The 22,958-nt window shown below is 34.9% G+C and overlaps 4 protein-coding genes across 4 annotated transcripts; 2 read left to right on the top strand and 2 right to left on the bottom strand.

The window, feature by feature from the left end:
- Window positions 1-485: 485 nt before the first annotated feature.
- On the top strand, window positions 486-3,406 carry LOC142535333 (ycf3-interacting protein 1, chloroplastic). The gene is made up of 6 exons (XM_075641755.1): window positions 486-799; window positions 903-947; window positions 1,153-1,266; window positions 1,926-2,006; window positions 2,796-2,957; window positions 3,231-3,406. Exons 1-6 carry the CDS (start codon window positions 545-547, stop codon window positions 3,318-3,320), a joined length of 747 nt encoding a protein of 248 aa, XP_075497870.1. The 5' UTR covers window positions 486-544; the 3' UTR covers window positions 3,321-3,406.
- Window positions 3,407-4,785: 1,379 nt separating this feature from the next.
- Window positions 4,786-8,759, bottom strand: LOC142535324 (protein TRIGALACTOSYLDIACYLGLYCEROL 2, chloroplastic-like). The gene is made up of 6 exons (XM_075641746.1): window positions 8,600-8,759; window positions 7,830-8,488; window positions 7,393-7,722; window positions 6,832-6,947; window positions 5,097-5,187; window positions 4,786-5,003 (listed from the first exon to the last, which is right to left on the bottom strand). Exons 2-6 carry the CDS (start codon window positions 8,346-8,348, stop codon window positions 4,911-4,913), a joined length of 1,149 nt encoding a protein of 382 aa, XP_075497861.1. The 5' UTR covers window positions 8,349-8,488; window positions 8,600-8,759; the 3' UTR covers window positions 4,786-4,910.
- Window positions 8,760-12,969: 4,210 nt separating this feature from the next.
- LOC142535314 (vacuolar-sorting receptor 6-like) lies at window positions 12,970-16,686 on the top strand. Its single transcript, XM_075641742.1, has 10 exons — window positions 12,970-14,153; window positions 14,220-14,378; window positions 14,578-14,661; window positions 14,821-14,897; window positions 15,340-15,421; window positions 15,513-15,595; window positions 15,690-15,753; window positions 15,899-16,030; window positions 16,118-16,221; window positions 16,309-16,686. The coding sequence occupies exons 1-10, from the start codon at window positions 13,175-13,177 to the stop codon at window positions 16,420-16,422; spliced, it is 1,878 nt and encodes a 625-aa protein (XP_075497857.1). The 5' UTR covers window positions 12,970-13,174; the 3' UTR covers window positions 16,423-16,686.
- Window positions 16,687-17,473: 787 nt separating this feature from the next.
- Window positions 17,474-22,769, bottom strand: LOC142537836 (cleavage stimulating factor 64-like). Its single transcript, XM_075643321.1, is given in 12 exon segments — window positions 17,474-17,925; window positions 18,639-18,905; window positions 19,838-20,043; window positions 20,046-20,103; window positions 20,105-20,224; window positions 20,316-20,351; window positions 20,612-20,689; window positions 20,997-21,241; window positions 21,370-21,403; window positions 21,539-21,713; window positions 22,223-22,301; window positions 22,426-22,769. Coding segments are annotated over 12 exon segments (1,476 nt in total). The 5' UTR covers window positions 22,466-22,769; the 3' UTR covers window positions 17,474-17,787.
- Between the last annotated feature and the right edge of the window lie 189 nt (window positions 22,770-22,958).

Below are 22,958 nucleotides of genomic sequence, written 5' to 3'. Positions count from 1 at the left end.
CAAATCAATAATTTTGATATACTGTATTATTCTTTCAATAAAAGTGACACTCATCTATTAGATGATAAAATATATATAAATTGTACTTTCAAAGAGTGTTTGTATATCTAGAACATCATGTTCATCAAGAGAAAAAAGGAGATGAAACTTGTAAATAGCAGCTTTGGGGATGTGATTCAGTTTTGAAATCTAATATTTATAAAAATGTCGACGAGGAATTGACATCCTTCAACTATGATGATACCAAGGAGTGAGCCAGGCTATAAAATCTTGTTGTGGGTGTTATAAAATAACAAAAATTTGTGTGAGATGTTTTCACGGATCGTATTTGTGAGATAATTTTTTGTTTGAGTCATTCATGAAAATTCGACGAGACCGTCTAACAAGATAAAAATTCGTGAGATCGTAAAGGGACCTATTCTTAATATATATATATATATATATATATATATATATATATATATATGTATATGCTAATAATTTACTTGGTTTACATTATGCTAATAATTTTGTTTGTTTTTTTAGTGTTGAGATTACGACATCAATGGGGGTTTACGGTGTGTCGCGTCTGCCGTCGCTGACGGTGGCTTCATGTTTCAACCAAAGAAGCTCGCCCGTGCGCTTGTTTAACCTCCCCTTTAACAGCAGAAGCATAGGTGGCTCGAGGCGCAGAAATCGCTCCATTTCTGGGTTGGTATTCGTCAATAAGGAAGACACTTCTGTACCCGCCGAAGAACAAACCGAAGAATATGGCGACCCAGATCCTCAGGACCTTGAATATGTCTCCAGAATTAAATCAGTTACGGAAATTCTTCTTTGTAATCAATTGACACAAACAAATGTTTACTTGCATTGTGTTCTGCATACCTGCATACCTGTTACTTACGGATTTCTCCATTTAGGTTTTGGAGCTTCTCAGGAAAAACAGGGACATGCTCTTCAACGAGGTTAGATTTCTTTTCCTCTTCTTCTTTAGTTTACCACCCTTAATCGTCGTGGCTTCACTTCGTCTTCTCAATGTTAATTAATATTTTCAAAATCTCGGGTTTGTTTCCGTTGATTGGCTCCTGAATTCTTCGTTTGAACCCTCTTCCTCTTATTGCCCAGCCAATTTCGAACATTTTTTAATCCGAAATGGTGTTACTCTTTAAGGTTAAATTGACTATTATGATAGAAGATCCCAGAGATGTTGAGCGGAGGCGTCTGCTGGGCATTGATGACGAAAATGCGCCTACCAGGGATGAACTGGCAGATGTTTTAGTGCAGGTATCTTCGCCTTTGAGTTTCTCTGTCCTGGTATTACCTACGGCTTTCTATCTCTTGGATAACGGGGTGGGTGTATGTCTGGCGTTCGTGATCCTTTTCGATCAAATGAGCTAGCTAGCTTATTTTCATCTGTCACGAAAGTAAAATCCGGGTTCAGCTATGCAGAAAATCTTGCTTCAGGCAGCTCATGACTTGGAGTTTTCATTTATCGAATTTAACGTACGAAATTTCTGACTGTGATCATGAAATAATGTTTTGTTATTTTTGTGATGCAGGAAAGTTGTCTGGAGTATGTTTACTTTCTTTTCTTTTTAGATCATATGATTTATAGGCATTAACGCATTGTTTCACTTAAAAGTTAGTATCCTTGTGTGGACACTCACAAAAAACAATTTATGCATCGATTATCCCTGCTTGGCACTGGTGAACGTGTAAATGAAGTAGTTTAATTTTTTTTTATACACACTATATATGGTTGTGCAACCAGGCAAATTAAGGTAGATCGCTTGTGCTTCGGTGTCGATTCTTCTTCTTTTTTTTTTACCAACCCTAGTATGTATTTATGGGTCATGGAAGGTCATTTGAATTGGTAATCCTCTGTACTCGAGTTGTGCATATGCCTGAGTTTGAGTCTTTACATGGATTTAATTGTATTCTAGGTAAATGAAGGAAAAATTCCAAAAAATCGTCTTGCTTTGCAAATGCTAGCTGAGGAAATGATTCAGTGGCCTGATTTGGAGGTAACTAGCAACTTTAAGTGATTCTGAACTGCTCAACAGTTGTGTCTTGCTAGTATCTAAATTTGTCAATCTATGGTAGAAGCTTCAGTGTTATCATCATACTTTCTCAATTTCTAACAAATTGGGGTTGACTGCATGTTTCTATCCCTCTCCATGTTATATGTGTTTGAATATGCTTAGCCATTTTCCATTAAATTAATCTTGTCTATAATTTGTATCTCTATCCACTTCCTCAAGCCTTCTATCCACTTCCTCAAGCCTTAACAGTTTGCATTGATATCATAATTTTTTTCCCTAATCTAAACTTTGACTGTTTCTCTTGATTCTCATTTGACTTACTTTCCTGTGTATTTTGAATTTTAATTAATGGTCAAACAGCCACTGCAATATAGCATAGCCATCTGAACTAACCTGTCAAGTTTCCCTTTGAACATCCGAGGTAAAATCTGTGGTCACTTAAAACCCAGTTATTTCATATTTTTCAATTTCGGTCCTGTGTATGACATCAAGTAAAATATCTTATTCTTTTTCTAGACTCGATTTTGTATGTTAGTAAACTCCTGTATCGCCTCCCATGATCTCAACATTAGCTGCTACTCTGTTCTGTACATGTCATTTTATATTATTTTATTTTTGTCCAATGATTTGGATGATAACTGTCTTGAAAGAAATTCTCAAAGTAAGATTTAACTGGTTCTAATCATATTTTTATATCTTTCATGGTCATAAAACCATGAATTGGATCAATTATAAATAGTTAAGTATTTATTTTCCATGATTTGTTGGTAGGTTGAAGCACCAAAGAAAAAACCTGGAAAATCTTTATATGCAAAAGTTACAGACACTGGTGTGGATGTGAAAGAGGCTTCTAAGAGGCTAAATATAGATTGGGATTCAGCTGCTGAGTTTGAAAATGCTGAAACAGAGGATTTGAAAGTGCCAGCTGCAGTGGTAGGTTTTTCCTTACCCAATATTAAAACATCTAGTCCATGTGGGCTAGGCTGTTACTGCTTCATAGAACATTTCTGGTCCGTAGCATGGCAACGATCGTTGAAGTCACACGGGCCAATTCCATGGACATCACTGGTCTTAAACAATTTGCCATAAACATATCATATCCGTGTTTTAACAGTATATATCGATGCCTTGCTTGCGACAAAAATTTTCATGAATTTTTTTACAATAAATCTCGGAACTAACTGGAATCAAATATACTTGTCGCAGGGATTCGGAGCTCTTTACTTGGTTTCGGCATTTCCGGTCATTATCGGTATCTCTGTTGTGTTGATTCTATTTTACAACTCTCTCCAATAGAGATGGTGATAACCTGTTTAGGCTAATGAAATTACATCATCTAAGTTTGGGTATTTTTTATTGAGAAATTTTAAGCATTCATTTCAGTCAATTTTTTTTTTTTAAAATTAACTAGTCTCAATAAATCTGCGACTCAAGCACAGTTTTAACATTTAGAAAATAAATGACCGCTAAAAAATTTGTGTTGTCCAAACCAATTTATTTTTTAGATTTTAAATTATCTAACTCGAGTTGAACCTAAACAAGTTAGAATATGTTTTATATCAAAATTATTTTAGTAAATAATCTATGAGTCGATTGTGATTTTTAGCAAATTTAATGTTAGACACAAACTGTTTGGGTTTGATAATTATTTTTGTTGTGTAGAATGATCGAGCCATGACATTGGAGCTGTTGATTGATTTCAAAAAATTTGAGTTGTACTGTTTATCATCAGCTATAACTTTCAGTAAAGCATGAAGTATTTAGTCTTATAATTGATATTAAAATTAATGTAATTTGTTCAATTCTCATTGATTATAAAGAATGTAATTACTCAGAAAGAGATTGTTGTGTACAATAATTATTCATTTTCGGTAGAGCGATAAAACAATGATGTTTAAGTTATTATATGATTTTCAAAAATTTGAATTATATTATTACCATCCAATATAATTTTTGATAAAACAGTAAACATTTATCTAATATACACTATTACTATCCCAGCCCCGGGAATGATTGAATGACTAATCACTCGTTGAACAAAGAATCACAAATCATTCGTTAACACTAACTACTCTACCACACTACCACTGTTTCCATAATTACCATCACTATTATTGTGATTTCTCTTTTTTATTGTAAAAGAAAAAACATATACCTAATTTTCATAGATATATACATTCAAATTTAAAATAAAAATTAAATAAATTAAAGTATTATTTGAGTCATTATTAATTAAATTCTTTGATTGTTTCATAGATATATACGTTTAAATTTAAAATAAAAATTAAATAAATTAAAGTAATATTTGAGTCATTATTAATTAAATTCTTTGATTGTTTCAAATCAAGTGAATCAAACTTAAATTTGAATAAGAAATTATTCAATTTTGTGTTACAAGCCGACTCAATATCACACTGAATTAAGTTTTAAAATCCCCCTTCTTGTTCTCACCCATAAGCCCACGCAAAAGAACACACATACCATGCTAATTAATTCTTGTGAATTGATCAGTTGAATTTACTAAATGAATAACTAATTTTTAAAGGAATGGTAAAACTGTCTTGAAAATACCAATATATGCATGCAATACATGGAGTTTCTGTTTAGGTATAGTAGCACCGATGGTCACGAAAGGACTAGACGAATAAGGCATTGGCCTTTGAAGAGAGCTTTTCTCGAAAAGAACCTTAATTTATTTGAAATAAAGTTACTACTCAAAGTTTACAACTTAATCAAATCAACTGAATATTCAAAGGCAAAGTAATCTCAATCTATCCAATGATTCTTGAAAATTGATCATCTGTTAGACAATAATTCTTGTAATTCCTTGCAAATAACTTTGGATCAACAAAATTATGTTCCACAAATTTTTTTTCTTTTCTTGGCTCACAGCAGCCTGCTGAGTGACTTAATGAGCAACTTCAAGTTCCTTCGTGTGGCTTCATCCCCAGTGAATCCCAATATATCCGAGCTTATATTCTGCATATTGATTGGTAATGAAGATGATATGAAACCTAGCATCATTTAAATATTGTCTGATACTAAGAGGATTAACCACCACTTGGATCATACCTCAAAGTTCTTTAGAGTGAAAATTAAGGTATAAATAGACTTCTGAATTAGTTCCTTGTTTTCTGGAGTCATAATCGATGAATGCGCCGTTCTGCAAAGTTCAAACATAAAGCTCCATTAGTCAATTATCATACAAGAAGGGAAACATGATTCAAGTCAAAATGTGTCAAATGATAACATGCTATTTTGGCTGAAAATTTAGTAACTTCGATACTCCAATTATCAGATGGAACTTTGTACATCAATTAATCCATTCCATCGATTGGTAGATAACAGAATGTAAAATCGCGGATTCATGAGAACTATTGATGAAGTTTAATTCAAGTTCATGTTACATAACTATCACAGCATTATAGCTCTTATGGAACAAGAAAACCAATGAGAGTAAAACTTTTCCATGGATATATTCATAATATTTCCTGATTCAATTTAACCCCCAACGTTTTGTGCCAAAACCTGATTGAAAAGAACTTCGTCATCATTATCAGCAAGACTGCATGGAAAGAGATCTCCTATTCTCCCATTCATTTCTTAAAATTTTGATGGGAGATTTCTAAAAATTGATTACATTCAAACATTGATTGCTTATGTCACAACTTCAAAACACACGGGAAGTAAGACAAATTATTAAAATCATAGCATTACTGCTCTTACGATTTCGCGAAATCAAGCTCTTATGTTTTTCATCTCAAGAGTTTTAAAAGCAGAAATATATAGATGAAGCTGTTCCTTTCAAGGAAATTGGAAGAGGATGAGCAATAGTAGATGCTGAACACTTAAAAAAGGAGGTCAATCCTAAAGAAAGACAATATTTACATGCTTAGGATCTAAAGACCTACATCTACCGAGCATATGCCCAGAACTAAAAACTTTTACAGATAGCTCTTAATATAGAATAAAATATCATCTCTGTATTAAGTACGAAAAATTACTAGGGATAAACTTAATGGGAATTTTCACTCTAACATAGAATACTCATCTCTACACGTAAGAAAGAAAATGCATTAAGGAAAATAACTGAGATTTTTTATTGACTAACTACGATAAAATTATATAGAAGATATATCCTAGTTTTGATAACATCAAACTGGTTCCAAAATATATTTTAATTTCTAACACTTCCCAAGTTGAACAATGAACATGGAAAAATAAATTGAATTGTTCAATTTCAAGCAAAAAATGGTCTGAAACTATCTTACAACATTTCGTATCCAATATAAAAAGGAATGCACATAGAAACACAGATAATCTGTTTTGTCTTCTGTTGAAAAATAACAAATAATTTTCATAATCGTGCCCACAAATAAAATACATGAAATCAATGTAAAATCAATCTGTGACCATGACAGATAGGTAACCAGAAGAGATTTAAAAGTGTGGTTACTGCTCACCACCAGATCTACTGTTGAAGAGAAAAATATCCAGGGCACTTTTCAATATTTGTGATACTTCGGGCGTAAATTTCTGAGTATCTTGCTCCAGTACCAAGTTCAACATAAAAGTGATGGTAAATAGAGAAAGCAACATAACATCGAACTACATTCTTTTGTTAATATATATATAATGTGCTCATGAAAATTCTTATAAGTCAAAAGTTTATTATTTTCTGTGGCTTTCTTCGCTCACCGGATAATGTGTATCATGATGACTATTAATTCAAGTCTGTGAGGCATAAGAATACATTTACATATGAATATACTGGAATCGAGATTTGGTGTCTCGATATATTACTTACCTCACATCCTCAGAAACCCGTGCAAGGCTTTTGGTTAAATTCTCAACTTCCTTCAGCAAACCACTACTATTAACTTCAGCCAGTAAAGGTTCAATATCTTCAGCCATGGCTGTCATCTGAGAAGTCACTATATCAAAGATAGAATTTTGCATGAGAATATATTCAAACTATAATGCTGCAAAGTACATATTAAATTTATTTAAAGGACGCAAGACAACAATAACTAAAAAGAATTATTCAACAGTTGCAAGTTCGTTTGGTTAAAATTTACTAAATGAGACAATAAATAGAGACTCATATAGCAATGAAGTTGAAAAAAGCCACATCCGAATGACTCAAATATAGAATCAGAGTAGCGCTGGGGAAATACATACATTTTCATTTTATAGATAGAAATAACTGAAATACTGAATTATAACTTAATTTGGGGGAATGCGTTCACTAATATTGGGGAAAAAATAAAGATAATTTTGTGACGATTATACAATAAATCTAACTAAAAACAGTCAATTCCAGAGAAAAACAAATGCACTAAATAACATAATACCGGGCAGATCAAACCTTTCTAAGCAGTGGTTGTGCTTCTTCAATCACGGCAGAAACTCGCTCAGCTAACGCATAGGCATTCGATACGCCAATGTCTTCCATTTCACGTCCAATGCGAGTAAAGATTCCAACCAATGCATCCAAACTCACCCCTTGGTGTCCCTTTATCTTTTGTCTATCACACACAATTAATCCCTCTTCAACACAACCCAAGGCTAGAGGCCCGGCAGAAGGTGTTGGAATGGGTTCTCGTGGGGTGATATCAATAAGAGTTTCCATCAGCAGACCAGACTGATTGACTTCAATCAATGAATTCCGCGGTATTACAATTTTATCATCTTCAACCTGATTTTTTTTTAAAAAAAAAGTAAGAAAGGAAAATCATGAGAAATAATCATATCACTGCGAGCATTGAAGCCCCAGGTGTAGAATAAGTAGAAAGTTTGCCTCACTTCAACCACAGCTTCAATACTTCGCAAGGATGGATTGACAGACACCACCGTGCCAACATTTATCCCTCGAATCCTAACTGACGTTCCGGTGCAAATTCCACTAGCCTGATCAAACTCAAAAACTGCCAAATACTTCCTGAACTTGGATCGCAATTGGAACCCCCTCAACCAAGCCAAGCTAAGCACAAACAGAACCGTACCCGAAACAATAAACAACCCGACACCACCTTCCCATACGCTTTTTCTACCGAAACCGAAATCACTCAAGGGTCTCAAAGTTTGCCTCCACATAGCCTGGGTGAAGTTGATGATCACTGAGAGAGGGCTTTTTGTTTCAGAAGACGACACATTTTGTTCGGCAGAACCTTTGATAACAAATGGTTTCTTCCTCTTATGCCTCAGATTAGCTGTTGAACAGGGGAACAAATTCAATGAACCGCTCCCTGAAGCGTTGGTGATAGAACATGGAGACAACACTTGCGGGCTTGTTGAAACAAAAAGTGTTGCACTGCCCACCATCTCGTTTTAATCACAAAAAAGTAGTGAACAAATGTAGACACACATATATATAATAGTCCTCAGTAGGAAATGAATCCCCGCATCACACCCAGTTGATTGCTGACAGTATGAAATGGTAATAGATTCTAGAAACGAAGAACCTACATATAAATCAGAAACAAACAGTTCTTAGAAGATTTAAAAAACGTGGTGAAATGAACATCAAACAAAAATCACCGAACATTCAATACATAGAGATTAAAATAGGATACCTTCAATCTGTACTCAAACACGCATTGGCATAGTGAATAGAAAATTGGATGTTGCTGAGACCCAAAGCCCTAGCAGCAGCAGCGAACAACCGCAGAGTACGAGACGGAGAGGGTGAGAGCCAGGACGTAGAGGATGATTGGGATGGTCTGGGCCGTAACCCGAATGATGGTCGGGGCCGTAATTAAATAATTGGACTAAAGTGATTGGGCAAAATAATATGCAGATAATAAAAGTTCAAAGAACCCAATAATAATAATAACTAACAATAATAAAAAAATAGTAATTTTGTTCTAAAAAGAAGAACCAATTTGTTTATGTTTTTTATTTATTATTGTTTTGTGTTTTCAATTGGTCGACCAAATCTTATACATAACAGTGGCGGTGACTATAAAATGTATTTATTCATTTATTTATTTTTGTTTGAAAGGAAAAATTCTTGATTTTTTATATGTACTATGAAAAGTAAACAATCTTGAGTTTAAATAAGATATTCGTATCACAAAATACGATCCATGAGATCGTCTCACATAAATTTTTGTCCTAAATCTTGTACTCGATAAATGAGTCGGGTTCGGTTCGTATTGGCTGAGATCTAGCTAGTTACCCAAATTCAACTCAAGATTGTTTAATTTTCATATTACATGTAAAAAAACCAAGAAATTTTCCATTCAAATCAAAAAACAGTAAAGAAATTTCATAGTCACCACCACAACAATGTGTTATTTAAAGAACAGTTTCCGCATGTCTGACCAAAATTAAAAGTAATATAAGGATATCGTGCGTCTTAGTTGTGTACCGACATTTAATTAATCCTCGTGTGTTAGGTTTTTACAATCACAATTAATTAATACCAAGGATATATATATATATTAGCGATATTAAATATGATTCTATTTTGGGTGTGGTGATATGTACAATTGGTAAAAGGAGTGTGGTCGAGATGCAAAAGAAAACTTCCCGTGGGGTTAATTGGATCCAACCTCATTCAGCGAGGAGTAGGTATATCACAATTTCACGAATCTTTATCTATGAAACGGTTCAATCCTACCAATATTTACAATAAAAAATAATACTCTTAGCATAAAAAGTTATTGGATCCGACCTCATTCAGCAAGGAGTAGGTTTCTTGCGAGACGGTCTCACGAATCTTTATATATGAAACGGTTCAACCCTACCAAATATTCACAATAAAAAAATAATATTCTTAGCATAAAAAGTAATATTTTTTCGTGGATGACCCAAATAAGAGATCTGTCTCACAAAATACGACCCATGAGACCGTCTCACACAAGTTTTTGCCTTCAGCGAGAGATGTATCAAGTTGTCTTATTTTGTTAGGTAAGGTATAAGAACTTTATGCAAAGTATTTAAAAACTATCAAAAGTCTTTAAGAATGTTTGAATTCGTGGAGTATGTGAATTTTTAGTTAATTATTAGGAGTTTAATTCTCCATATCAACACATTTTCAGACGAATGTATCACATATGGTTCGTCCAATATGGTTTAATTCTTCATATCAACATTTTTTTAGACAAATTTGTCACACATGGCTCGTCCAATATGGTTTACATTACTAAATTAGTTTGCAGACCATTGTATTAGTTCGTAGATTTATCTAGTGAGCATCGAAAGATAGCGGTTGTAGGTTTCAATGTCATAATAATAATAATAATCATAAAAATTTACGAATATTTTATCTGGTGAGCACTATTAAGATTAAAAATGAACTATGATATGATATGTGCACTTATACAGTTAGTTTGTAACAGTTGCTATGACCTCACCCCTTATAGAATTAAAAATTAGAGATTGATATCAGTAAATTATAGAAAAAGATTAATTTCAATGCCTTCGAAATTTATGTTATGACATCGATCTTATGAAGTATGATTACAATTTACGATTCGAATTATGAGATGTTTTGTCAATATTTCAAAATTATATATATGTTGTTATATGTCTCAAAACACACTTACTTACTGAGTATTTCATAAAATACTAACCATTTACACTCATCCCTAGATAATGACGATGGACAATTGAAGAAGAAGACACGAGTATTTGTGGGGATGGTGATGAATCACTCATCAATCAAGACCAATCGTTTATTTTTCGTTATCTGAATAAAGTTATAAAACGCTTTCGCAATCATATTTTTTTTATCCGCTATTATTTTAGGGACTTAAGTTGTAAAAAAAAATTGAATTTTACGAGTCTTATTGTTATATGATTTTGTGATTGTTGAACAATATTGATGTTGACGTGCCTTGATCACGGGATGTGACATATAAGGCGTAACAAACCCAACCCAATGTATTGCAATGTCTAGCTCTGAGTTACTAATCGCATTTCTTTTATTAATCCTATTTTTTAAAAGTCCGTTTTCGTTTTATATGAGTGAAGAGTAGATATTAAACATCATCATTTAAAATTGACTAAGAAAGTGTAAAAATTTGGTAGCTAGTATTACCAAACTTGCACGCTAAGCAACCATCGTTTTTCCTTAGTTGTTTTCAGTCAAGTGTGGTTCTTGCTTGCTTTATGTAACGATATAAATGAACCAAATCGTTTATAAGATATTTAAAAATTGATTCGATAAAAGTTCGTTAAAATAAACGAATCAAACTTAAACTTTATAATATTCGGCTCGTTAGCTCGTGAACGTATTTGTTGGTAAGTTCATGAGTCATCTATTAGATGAAAAAATAATAGTTTTGATATTTGATTTATTGATTTTACACATTACTTATTAAATATATAGAAAATTATATTAAATTTATTTATTAGAATAAATTTATAAATTTTAATAAGAAAGTTGTATTTTTCTTTAAATATATGATTTACTTTTTAATGAATTTAATGAAAATTTAAATTTATAATTCATATTTATTAAGTTCGTTTAGGCTCGATAAAAGTTTGAATAAACTCGTGAAACATGAATATATTCGTTAAATAAAGCTCGAGTTCGGCTCGATTATAAACGAGTTAAGCTCAAACATTCAAGAGTTCGGCTCGACTTGACTCCGTTTCATCCCTAGCTTTATGTACATTAATAAATGAAAATTATGGTAAAAATAAATTTGATAAGCCACATGAGTTTTGCTACAATTATTTTATTTCGATATCGAACAAGAGTACGTCTCACGTCGATATCAAACAAGAGTACGTTTCATGTTAGGCGATTTTACGAAGTTATATCTGTGAGATGAGTCGATCTGATCCATATCTAGGATGAAAAGAAATATTTTTGGTATAAAAATAATATTTTTTCATAGGTTGATCCAAATATGAATTTCGTATCATAAAATTAATATGTGAGACGATCTCAAATTAGTTTTTGTGATATAACATACAAACAAACAATGCGTGGTTGCTAATAAAATTTCGGAAAATTTTCTCGTCATAACGCGTACAATATGATAATAGTTCAATTTAATATAAATTATATCAATAACGAAATAAAATTGCTCCGACTTTTTAAAGAAAATAAACGTTTTATAAAGTTAATAAAAAATTTATAAGTTAAAAGAGATCGAATTGATTTGTATTCATCTGGATTATGAAGCAATATTCTTGATTTGGAGTGATTATTATTCCTCACAACCCGTGGTTAGTATGAAGTATTTGAATAATCAGATCTCAATATTTAAATAAATTTGATTCGTATGATATTAATTAATAAACCAACGAAAAATTTACCACGTCGTGCTTAATGTTTTTTCAACATCAAGTTGCATTAATGGTTTCTAAAAAAATCATCAAGTTGCATTAATTGAAGCCCCACAACAAGATGTCATTTGTGCGGAAAAACACTTGGAACCTAATATAACATACAACTCAAATGTTAGGTTTATCTGGTTACCCTGTATATTTTTTCAAGGAGTACGTCTCTTGTGAGACGATCTCACGAATATTTATTTGTGAAACAGGTCAATTCTACCGATATTCATAATAAAAAGTAATACTCTTAGCATAAAAAGTAATATTTTTTATGGATGACTCAAATAAGAGATCCGTCTCACAAAATATGATCCGTGAGACCGTCTCACATAAGTTTTTGTCTTTTTTAAGAGGCGGGCGGACAATCACTTTCACTATTTTTCGATGTATACCAAATAAATATTTGGACTAACAAAATAATTTGCTATAATGTCAAACGTGTAACCACACTAGACAATTTATGTGCGGATGTTCGCTCGGAAAAAAATTAAGTTTCTGACTATTGATTAAAAATTCACTAATTTCACAACTCAAACACAGTTACGTCAAACACCCACTTCTTTTTTTTTTTTTTTTTGTCTTTGTATATATATGTAAACGCATTTATCATCCAAGTCAATGCTATTAAACAAATATATTGGCAGATGACATTAATTTCCGATCTTCTGCTAATTCATAGGTAATTAATTACATGTGCTCTGTGTTTCCTTAACGTCACAATTAACCTCGCCCCGCCGTTAAGTCAAGCAACATATTAATCCGTGGACTTGAATAATCCCGAGTCTTCTTCCTCCCGCGCGTTGTCTCGTCTCTAACAAATACTGCATTTCTTCCCCACTGCCCTTGAATTCAACATGGCTTCTTTCTTGACGCTGGTGATACTGGCCGTGTTTCAGTATGTGGACGCAAGATTTGTGGTGGAGAAGAGCAGTGTAAGCCTGGTGTCTCCCTACGATTTGCGGTCAAAGCACGATGCAGCTATTGCTAACTTTGGAGTTCCTGATTATGGTGGATACATGTTCGGCACTCTCCGTTATCCTGAATCGTCCCAAGCCATGGGATGTTCTCCTTTCGATGGTGACAAGCCCTTCAAATTTAACTCCTCTCGCCCCACCATTCTTCTTCTCGAGCGTGGTGATTGCTACTTTGCATTGAAGGTGTGGAACGGGCAGCAAGCTGGCGCAGCGGCTGTTTTAGTGGCTGACATAATAGACGAACCTCTGCTCACCATGGATTCTCCTGAGGAGAGCTCCGATGCCAATGAATACGTAGAGAAGATCGGAATCCCTTCTGCTTTGATCGACCGGTCCTTCGGCGACACACTCAAGGATGCCCTGAAGAGAGGTACTGAGGAGGTGGTGTTGAAGATAGACTGGACGGAGTCCATGCCTCATCCAGATCAAAGGGTCGAATACGAGCTGTGGACAAACAGCAACGACGAATGTGGAATCCGTTGCGATGAACAGATGGATTTCATCAAGAATTTCAAGGGACACGCTCAAATACTGGAGAAAGGAGGTTACACACAATTCACACCTCACTACATAACATGGTACTGCCCCGAGCCTTTTCTAGAGACCAGACAGTGCAAGTCTCAGTGCATAAATCGAGGGAGATATTGCGCGCCCGACCCAGAACAGGATTTCAGGGAGGGGTACGAAGGAAAAGATGTCGTGTTCGAGAACTTAAGGCAGCTCTGCGTGCACAGAGTTGCGAATGAGAGCAAGAGGCCATGGGTGTGGTGGGATTATGTCACTGATTTCCATATCAGGTGCTCCATGAAGGAAAAGAAGTACAGCAAAGAATGTGCAGAGAAAGTCATCAAATCACTCGGTAATCATTTAACATCATTCATTAATCGTTACTCATATTCAATCTTCTGAAAAAGATGATACGCAGATCTCCCAATGGAGAAGATGAACAAGTGCATGGGAGACACCGAAGCCGACAGCGAAAATGAAGTCCTGAAAGCAGAGCAACATCTTCAGGTCGGACACGGATCGCGTGGTGATGTTACAATCTTACCAACGATGCTCATAAATGATGTTCAATACAGAGGTATACTAATACAAGCAGGGCGGCTGCCACTTGTTCCTTGCACTTATTCTATGAACATGGTTTTATTTTTAGAATTTTTATCTTTATACAGGACAAATTACAGAAATTTATATATAAAAAAGATTTCATAAATAATGTCATTTTTTATATTTTTTTCTTGCTTTACTTTATTAACTATAATTACTTATCGTTAATAAAGGTAAGTTGGAGAGCGGCGCAATATTGAAGGCCATATGTGCTGGGTTTAAGGAGACCACTGATCCTCCTATTTGTTTGAGCACAGGTAATTTATCATTTCACTTTGCGCATACAGTTCGATTCGAACTGAAAAGGGCAAACACAAGATTTTGAAAGGGTTGTGATCCATGTTTTGGGGAAAAATTTTGAATTTTAGGAAAGATTATTACAAGGGATAATAAATATTGTTGCTGGTGATGAACAGATATTGAGACTAATGAGTGCCTCGAGAACAATGGTGGGTGTTGGCAGGATCCAGCATCAAATGTCACTGCCTGTAAGGTATGAATGGATCCATCACCGAACACCACTATAGCTAATTAGAGGAGTAAAAACCACGAAATAACATAATCACCTCCTTTATGTATGTGTAATAATAATAGTTTATACTACATGCTAAAGAAGAATCCGTAGAAATCATTTTTCATTTATTTGATATGGATCATTTTGCTTACTAAAATACTCCATTCAATATTTAGTTTATTTTTATCGGTCTCTTTTTATTTACTCGTGGGATTTTTTTTTCCTAAAATGTCAAAAAAAACAAAAAAATTGCTACAGCAGAATACTAGTTTTTTAATTGGCTATATAAGACACATGAATTTAACGATGACATAGAAAATTGAAATTTGATAGTTAAAATTCCGGTTCTGCATTGTATAGTTGATTTATTCGCGCAATGGCTGTGCATCATTATAATTATAATGTGATGATGATATCACAGGACACATTTAGGGGAAGAGTTTGTGAGTGCCCATTGGTGAATGGTGTTCAATATCAAGGAGATGGATATTCATCTTGTCAAGGCAAGATTTTTTAAGTTCCTGGGACACGCGAGACGAATACAAACGTATACACATAGTGATGCTCTTATCACCTCCTTTGTGTTGTGTTTAGGTGTTGGAGCTGGAAGGTGTTGGATGAACAACGGAGGTTGCTGGTCTGATACCAAAGAAGGGATCACATTCTCAGCCTGCATAGTAATCCATTACTATTTATTACGACATTAACTCGTGACAACTATCGATCAATTTTCAAAATACAACCACTGAGACTCACACTGACTATCTGCAGGAAGCTGAAGTATCAGGCTGCAAGTGTCCTCCTGGTTTTAGAGGGGATGGTCACAAATGTGAAGGTCATTTTCTTCTTCTTTCAACAAAAATAGTGTTTTGTGCGCGCACGTGTGTAGCTGTTAACTTTAAATGAATTGATGGATGATCGTTCATGCATCTCTGACTTGTGATCATATACATAATACATGCACCATTAATCAACACCAGATGTGGATGAATGCAAGGAAAACCTGGCCTGTCAGTGTGATGGCTGCAGCTGTAAGAATACATGGGGTGGATTTCAATGCAGCTGTAAGGGGATCAGCAAAATCTACATAAAGGAACAAGACACCTGTATTGGTAAAGCTAACCTCCGATAATCCCTTTTTACTTTTATAAGAGACTCAAGTACCACTCACTGGAAATTATATTTGGATGGATGAACAGAAAGGAGTAATACAAAAGTGGGGCGATTCATTACCTTGTCGGTGATAGCGGTAGTATTGAGTGTTGGAGTTGCTGGTTACATATTCTACAGATACAGACTGAGGGCAAGTATCTACTAGTAGTGAATATGATATTTTATTTACTACAATAAACTAACAAACTGTTATCATGTGTGTATGTATGTTTTACAGTCGTATATGGACAAGGAGATCATGGCTATCATGTCTCAGTACATGCCACTCGACAACAATCAGAATCAAAATCAGGTTGTCCACCACCAAGACGAGCCTCTAAGATCCGTTTAAGCTGCGATGCTCGAGAGAGAGAGAGAGAGAGAGAGTGAGCTTCTCATTCCTGGACACATAATATTCTAGTTAGTTGTCAACAACACATGTATATAAAATGAGAGAGAAACCTTGTTAGCTTTCTGAATGTAAAATTTTGACATGCAAACACACCACCACAATAAGACAGACTTAACTTTGAATTTTCATTGTAAAAGTATATTCACCTTTCAGTTTATTATTTACTTGTATTTAGTAATGCGGTAAAATGGTAGCTTTAAATCATTGGTCTTCAATTTCTTTTCTTCTTTTCCCTTAGTAATTAAACAGAAATTTAAAAACTTGTAAAAAATATTGAACAAACTTATTCAACATAAAGGGAGTCTTGTGCACCCATTGCATGAAAGAAGCTTGTGTTTTGAAATATAACAACTGGCATTGCTGGAATATACACACTGCAGGTCGTTAAGGGTATAATGATAATTTTAATTAAAAATAGGGGGGGTCATGCTTACTTACACCATGCATGGGTGCTTCTCATTTTGAGATTCAATTTTAACAGTTATATTTCAATTTCTAATTTTCTTTGTTTAGCATATGGAATGTAGTTTTCATCTGTTAAACAATTTTTCACAAAGCTATCGAAATTACTTATTTTAGAGATTCGAGTAATTAAGAGATGATAGTTTTGTCGATGTTCAAGGCCAAATCAAAGAAGACCTTTAAATTATGTGGCGACTTTTTACATTATAGACTAGTATAGGATAATAGAGCATCGATAAAAGCTTCTTCTGCTAAAAAAATCATCAAGCTTGCTGGTATCTTACGCCTGATGCACATACTCATGCACAAGCCTCCATAGTTTTCAAGCAACCACGACTTAGCAAACTTATACACTATGTCTCATGATTATATACATAGCTGATACCCAAAAATCGCAAGATTAAACCAAAAACAAAACATTCCTTCAATGTTCACTGAATATCACGACTTGTCATGAGACAAAACGATCAACTGACAGGGGAGAAGATGCAAAAATTTCTTCTCTCATGATTATATACATAGCTGATACCCAAAAAAACGCAAGATTAAACCAAAAACAAAACATTCCTTCAATGTTCACAGAATATCACGACTTGTCATGAGACAAAACGATCAACTGACGGGAGAAGATGCAAAAGTTTCTTTTCTAATTTCTATTACATTATTCTCTGTGACATGCTTTGAATGTTACACGATGACACTCACTTGTATCCAGAAGCTCCAACATGATCTCCCCCCCAAAACCATCAACTTACAACTTATAAATTATTAAAAAATAAATGCAAAAGACAAACAATATGACTTCAGCTTAGCTGAGAATATCTATGCTTTAAAAAATTTAAATCATGCAGCTTGCCGGAGCATCTTCTGGAGTTGAATAACTTGCTGCTGCTGATCTGGCGGCAGGGAACTCAGCTGCTCCGGGGTCAGATTTAGCACTTGCTCAAGTAACGCAGAATCTACATCGAGGGGAAGTTGCATCTGCAAAGACGATGGTCAAAATTTGGTTAACGTATTATTTAAAAAAAAACTCATCGTATTTTGTAACATGCTTACACATTCACCTCAGAACATTTCCATAAGTGAAGATACACAAGTGCATGCTGGCACATAAAATATACAAGAGCACAGTTCACAAACTACAAGGTTTCCTTAAAAATTCACTGGATCTTCAATAAAAGTTACAAAATGCTCAAGTCATGGCTGATTATTCCATAATAACACCATTGCAACATAACGGAATAGAGTCAATAAAATAGAAGCAGACATCAGCTTGACAAGTTGAAACTAAGTTTATCAAACCATCCAGAAAGTATTGTTTTTAATTCTTCCACAATTTATAACCGAAATGAAAGTTTAAAACAAGAACAGAGAAAGCTTCAAGTGAGTAAGCATGCAAAGATTAAGCAACAAATCCCATTAAAAAAATTAAAAAATTAACTCCTCTTTTGCTTTGGTATATCACACACAAAATGTTGGTCCTGTGAACAACCAACGGGCACTTTATGCAGTAGAAAACTTTCCAAAACTTTGTCCTATCCATCAGTGAGATCTATAATAAATTCAGACTGCCCACACATAGTTAAATTATAAGATTAAATCTCAACCTGTTAGAACACACAAAGCTACGAGAAGATGGATCGTAGCTGACGAGAATTAGCTTGAAAAAATAATAATTAGGAATAATTAAATACCTTAGAGGCTTGCTTCTCAGACTTTGAAGATTCTTCTGCTTGGAAAATTTGTTTTCCGGAAAGATCAACCATTTGGGATGCTGCAGAAACTTGCATATGCATATTTGCGTCTTCTGATAAAGAGGTACCCCTTCCATCATTCAATTTCACCAGTTTAGGTGCTCTAATCACTTGATCTTGGTTATTATTCACAATTATCACTTTCTCCAATGAACTCAAAGCAAGCCCTTTCGAATCCTTGCTCTCTAACATAGCTGAGGATATAGACTGGTACAGAAAATAGAAAAACTAAATTATTTTGAAGTTGATTGCAAAAGCCATGAGCCGACAAATTTTTGACGAGATGGCTTGTAATATGTCATTTTCATACAACAAGGTGCAAAAAGTTCAAGAAAGCTTCTTTTCAGATCATGGTAGCTAGCAGACACTTGTAAACGAGTCAATCTTTCAGACAATAAAAAATCCATCAAACAATACCAAAATAATTACCCACAAAATTAAGCCAGTTAAACCAGCCTCAGCATGTGCTGTTCGCTCAATTCTTTTCTCATTTTTCAGTGTAAAGTAACATCCACGTTAACACATGCTGATACACACACACATATATAATACATACATCAATAGAAATTTATACAAGACCCAGAAGTTACTGAAATGAAGAATGATGCAAATTTTTGTTCCCCCTGGATCTTTTATGGTAACCTATAATTATGTCACTCAACTAAGCTGTTAAGAACACTGGTAGCAACTTCAAAATCTAGCTGCACCCAATGAAATTCAGTCAAGGCTTGGTTTAATCTACCAGATCTAAGTGCAGTTCTATAAGCACTATGTAGAAGTGGATAATGCTTTTACCCAAACAGACTCTGATGCCCCCTAACAAATATATTCAATCAAGTTGAATCCAATTGTTCTTGAAGTTGAATCCATTTTACGGACAATTCATTCCCTATAAAATTGTGTCAAGTGACTTCACTTCTTGGGTTGATACACCTCATGCCAAGTTGGGCTTAAAATTGGTTGAAATCTGTGGATTGTATTAGCGCAGAAAGATGAGTGCTAGCATTCAGAGTAATCAGTTGCCATTACACACCAAATCAGTAGGTGGGTCAGACGTATTAAGGCAGAAAGATGAGTGCTAGCATTAAAAGTAATCAGCTGCCATTACATGCCGATTCAGTAGGTGGAATTTGACCCACCTGTCGTGACATTGAAGGTTGCGCTTGTTGGTTCAATGAAGAGGAAATTGGCACATGAATTTGTGGTCTGACTGACAGGCCACCCGATAACTGTGGACGAACAGACGGAAGGGATGAAACTCCAGATTGCACAAGCAGTTGAGCTTGATGTGGAATTTGGTTTTGCATTAGTTGTGAATGTTGAATCTGAGATTGTGTAGGCACATGTGTAGCGGAGCATACTGCTTTGGTGCACTAACAGACATTTGACTTTCACGTGAAGCTGGACAACAAACCAAAATGTGGTTTGTTCTGTGGAAGGGGAGGCAATCCAGGAAGAGTTTGACCACTCTGCACTAAATGTTGCATTGATTGGGCAGAGGGTTGGCTAATATTTGCCATCTGCAACTGCACAGTATATAATATAAGACTCGATTGCTCCACCATGGAGCTTTCAACTAGATAATAGCAGGATACACTCTGGATAAAAAGAACAAACCATTTGCGGAGAAACCATCCCAAGCATTATCTGGGCCTGCACTCAAACACATTGTTGTGAAGATACAGTTCATGTAGAATCATGCAAAGAAGCTATACTACGAAGAAATCGAAAAGAGGTAGAAGAAATATCTTCTTATGTTCCCTAGATCAAGGAAATTAGAAGAAAGACAATATAAACTTTATATATACGTCACAAAATCCAACAATATGACAGTGACTTTAAAAAACCAACAATAGAACCAGTATGTAATGACATCATAATGTTAACAAGAAGACTCAAGTGCCAATAAAAACCTGAAAAAGAGCTTTTGGCAAGTTCGGGATGGCAAGTAAGACCTGCCGGGCCTCTTCTTTATTTTGTGTAGCCATTGCCTGCCATCATTGAATAATCATATGATGTCATATATTCATCGAGTAGAAACAGACTTGCACAAAAAAAATATACATTATGATTGGTGCATAAGTTATCTGCATTAATCCTGCAACCTTTCATATGGTTGTAAATTCATTTCAGGCAACAATAAGTGTAAGTCACAAAACTCACCTTGTCGCTTAACAGTGACATTAAATTAGTTTAGTCAGCTTTCAACAAAGAAAAATAATAATAAACACAAATGAAGTATTGATACCATTGAATGTAATATATTTAATCCAGACTGAATCTTAGTCATATTCTAACCTTTAGTTCAGCCATAATCTCTGTTAACTGGTTCCTAGACATTTTGGCCAAATGCCGAGTCAAAGGATCAATGCACGATAGGGCCTGAGTTTGCAACCCGATCTGATCAGCTGAGTTAGCAGTCTGAGCAGCTCCAATGACTCCAGCCATGACAGTTGCAGCAGCCATGGCAACAGAATCACCCAATGGCCTGTAAAGATTCAGATCCCCAAGTGCCACTGGGCCTCCAACTTGTTTTTGAGGGTCTGCATTAGATAATTGAAAACATAAACTAAAAACCGCAAGTTGACCAGTTGAAGACATTTGAAGTCCCTCACTGTTCAACCTTTCCGGTGTACATAAAAAAAAATTTTGATTTTAAATTTGAACATACCAATATTTGAATCAATACTGGTATTACCTCTACCCTGCAGGAAAAAATACTTTGTCAAGAAGTTCACAATGAGATATGGTTTTTTCTGAATAAAATTGAAGGAAACAGAATGCAAGCTTACTAATGACTAGGATCAGATTATGAACCAGCCTTTGTAAAACTGATTTACCTGCTCTCGGTTCTTGTCAGCATTCTTGTCATTCTCAGCAAAGTCAACTCTTAGCTGCCGACCATTTATCTCATATCCCTGAAGATTCCGACGAGCACTTAAAGCTGTCTCTTCATCCTTATATTCACAAAATCCATAACCCTTCAGTTTCCCAGTTTCTCTATCAGTAACTAATCTGATAGAGAAAGGAAAGGGAAAATCACGAAGGGCTTTCTTATATGGTCAATTGACAGAAAGTAAGTGACATCAATTATTAGATAACAAAATATAAAAGGCCCCTAGAACAAATGATTCACCATCGAAAAAAATGGAGAAAGTTTGGTCATTCTTCAAGGCTAACATCATCGTAGAGGATGCTATTACAATGAAAGACCAGTATCTTTTAGAAGTCCTAATCTTGTTCTTGAAAACAAAGTTCTCTACAAACTGCAGCCAATTCGTTATTAAATTAGACCAACGCGCCAATCCTCCCACCGCAATTTCACGAGACAGAATTGGGGGCAGCCGTAAAAATTGGTTTAGGGAAAAATTGTTTTTGCAGAAATAGGATCCTCTAGTTTTTCTGCAAAAAGCTCATTCGTGCAAATCTCCCTTAGGAAGAGACGAAGCGACTATATACATATTAGAGAATATAAAGGAGGGAGCAATCCCAATTTCAACAATCCCATCTTTTAACCGACTCACCTGAAAGAAACAACAGGACCGACTTCCTCGCATATTTGAATGAGCTGCTCTTCAGTCGCATCATAAGGTATGTTCCCCACTACACAGATGCCAAAAAACATGCGACAATCATCAGTAACTTTCGTCGTTAAGTAAAGTTACAGAGCAAACACACACACAGACACACACGTGGATATAGAAACTCTATAGAGAGCAAGAATGACCAAATACGCAGCGATGCTGAGATTGAGGAGCGGCAGCCATCAGACGCACGATATCGAGAGGAATCTTCCACCGGGAATCAGCTTCATCATCACCGTTTTCTTTACTCTTCTGAATAAAATATTATTATCTGTTACTGTTTTACCTGAATAAATTCCACCATTAATCTATAAGCCACTAGGGCTTGATCTGCGGTCCCGATGGCTAAGAAACCTTAGACCAGAAACCAAGGAAAGCTCGATTTACAGCGGAGACAAATTAGCTCCGACATTCCCACTTCGACCGGAATGGCCGAGAAACCCGAAACATTGGGCCTATCTGAGACCATAACTTTCAGCCAGCCCAAAAATGGTTATTTTATAATATTTAGAGATAATTCACCCATATCTTTATGGTTTGCCCTATTTTCAATTTTGTCATCGTAATTTTGTTCGTGCTAATTACATTTCTCAAAATTTTTTTGTGTTTCGATTTTATCTCAAAAATTAATTTAGCGTTAACCATTGATGGTCAGAGCAAGTAAGTGATCTGAGAT

Source organism: Primulina tabacum, chromosome 2, assembly GCF_025594145.1.
Source record: "Primulina tabacum isolate GXHZ01 chromosome 2, ASM2559414v2, whole genome shotgun sequence".
Taxonomy (NCBI): Eukaryota; Viridiplantae; Streptophyta; class Magnoliopsida; order Lamiales; family Gesneriaceae; genus Primulina; species Primulina tabacum.
The sequence above is the reverse complement of the archived record's forward strand: the minus strand, read 5'-3'. Positions and strand labels throughout refer to the sequence as shown.

Bases quoted from the DNA above. Each gene is read 5' to 3' on its own strand.
- LOC142535333 (XM_075641755.1), top strand. From the start codon at position 545: ATGGGGGTTTACGGTGTGTCGCGTCTGCCGTCGCTGACGGTGGCTTCA. The intron at 948-1,152 runs GTTAGATTTCTT...TTACTCTTTAAG, and splicing joins GGGACATGCTCTTCAACGAG to GTTAAATTGACTATTATGAT. The intron at 2,958-3,230 runs GTAGGTTTTTCC...TACTTGTCGCAG, and splicing joins TGAAAGTGCCAGCTGCAGTG to GGATTCGGAGCTCTTTACTT.
- LOC142535324 (XM_075641746.1), bottom strand. From the start codon at position 8,348: ATGGTGGGCAGTGCAACACTTTTTGTTTCAACAAGCCCGCAAGTGTTG. The intron at 7,723-7,829 runs GTGAGGCAAACT...AAAAAAAATCAG, and splicing joins GTATTGAAGCTGTGGTTGAA to GTTGAAGATGATAAAATTGT. The intron at 5,188-6,831 runs GTAAGTAATATA...TGAACTTTGCAG, and splicing joins CGGGTTTCTGAGGATGTGAG to AACGGCGCATTCATCGATTA.
- LOC142535314 (XM_075641742.1), top strand. From the start codon at position 13,175: ATGGCTTCTTTCTTGACGCTGGTGATACTGGCCGTGTTTCAGTATGTG. The intron at 14,379-14,577 runs GTATACTAATAC...TCGTTAATAAAG, and splicing joins AAATGATGTTCAATACAGAG to GTAAGTTGGAGAGCGGCGCA. The intron at 15,754-15,898 runs GTCATTTTCTTC...AATCAACACCAG, and splicing joins GGATGGTCACAAATGTGAAG to ATGTGGATGAATGCAAGGAA.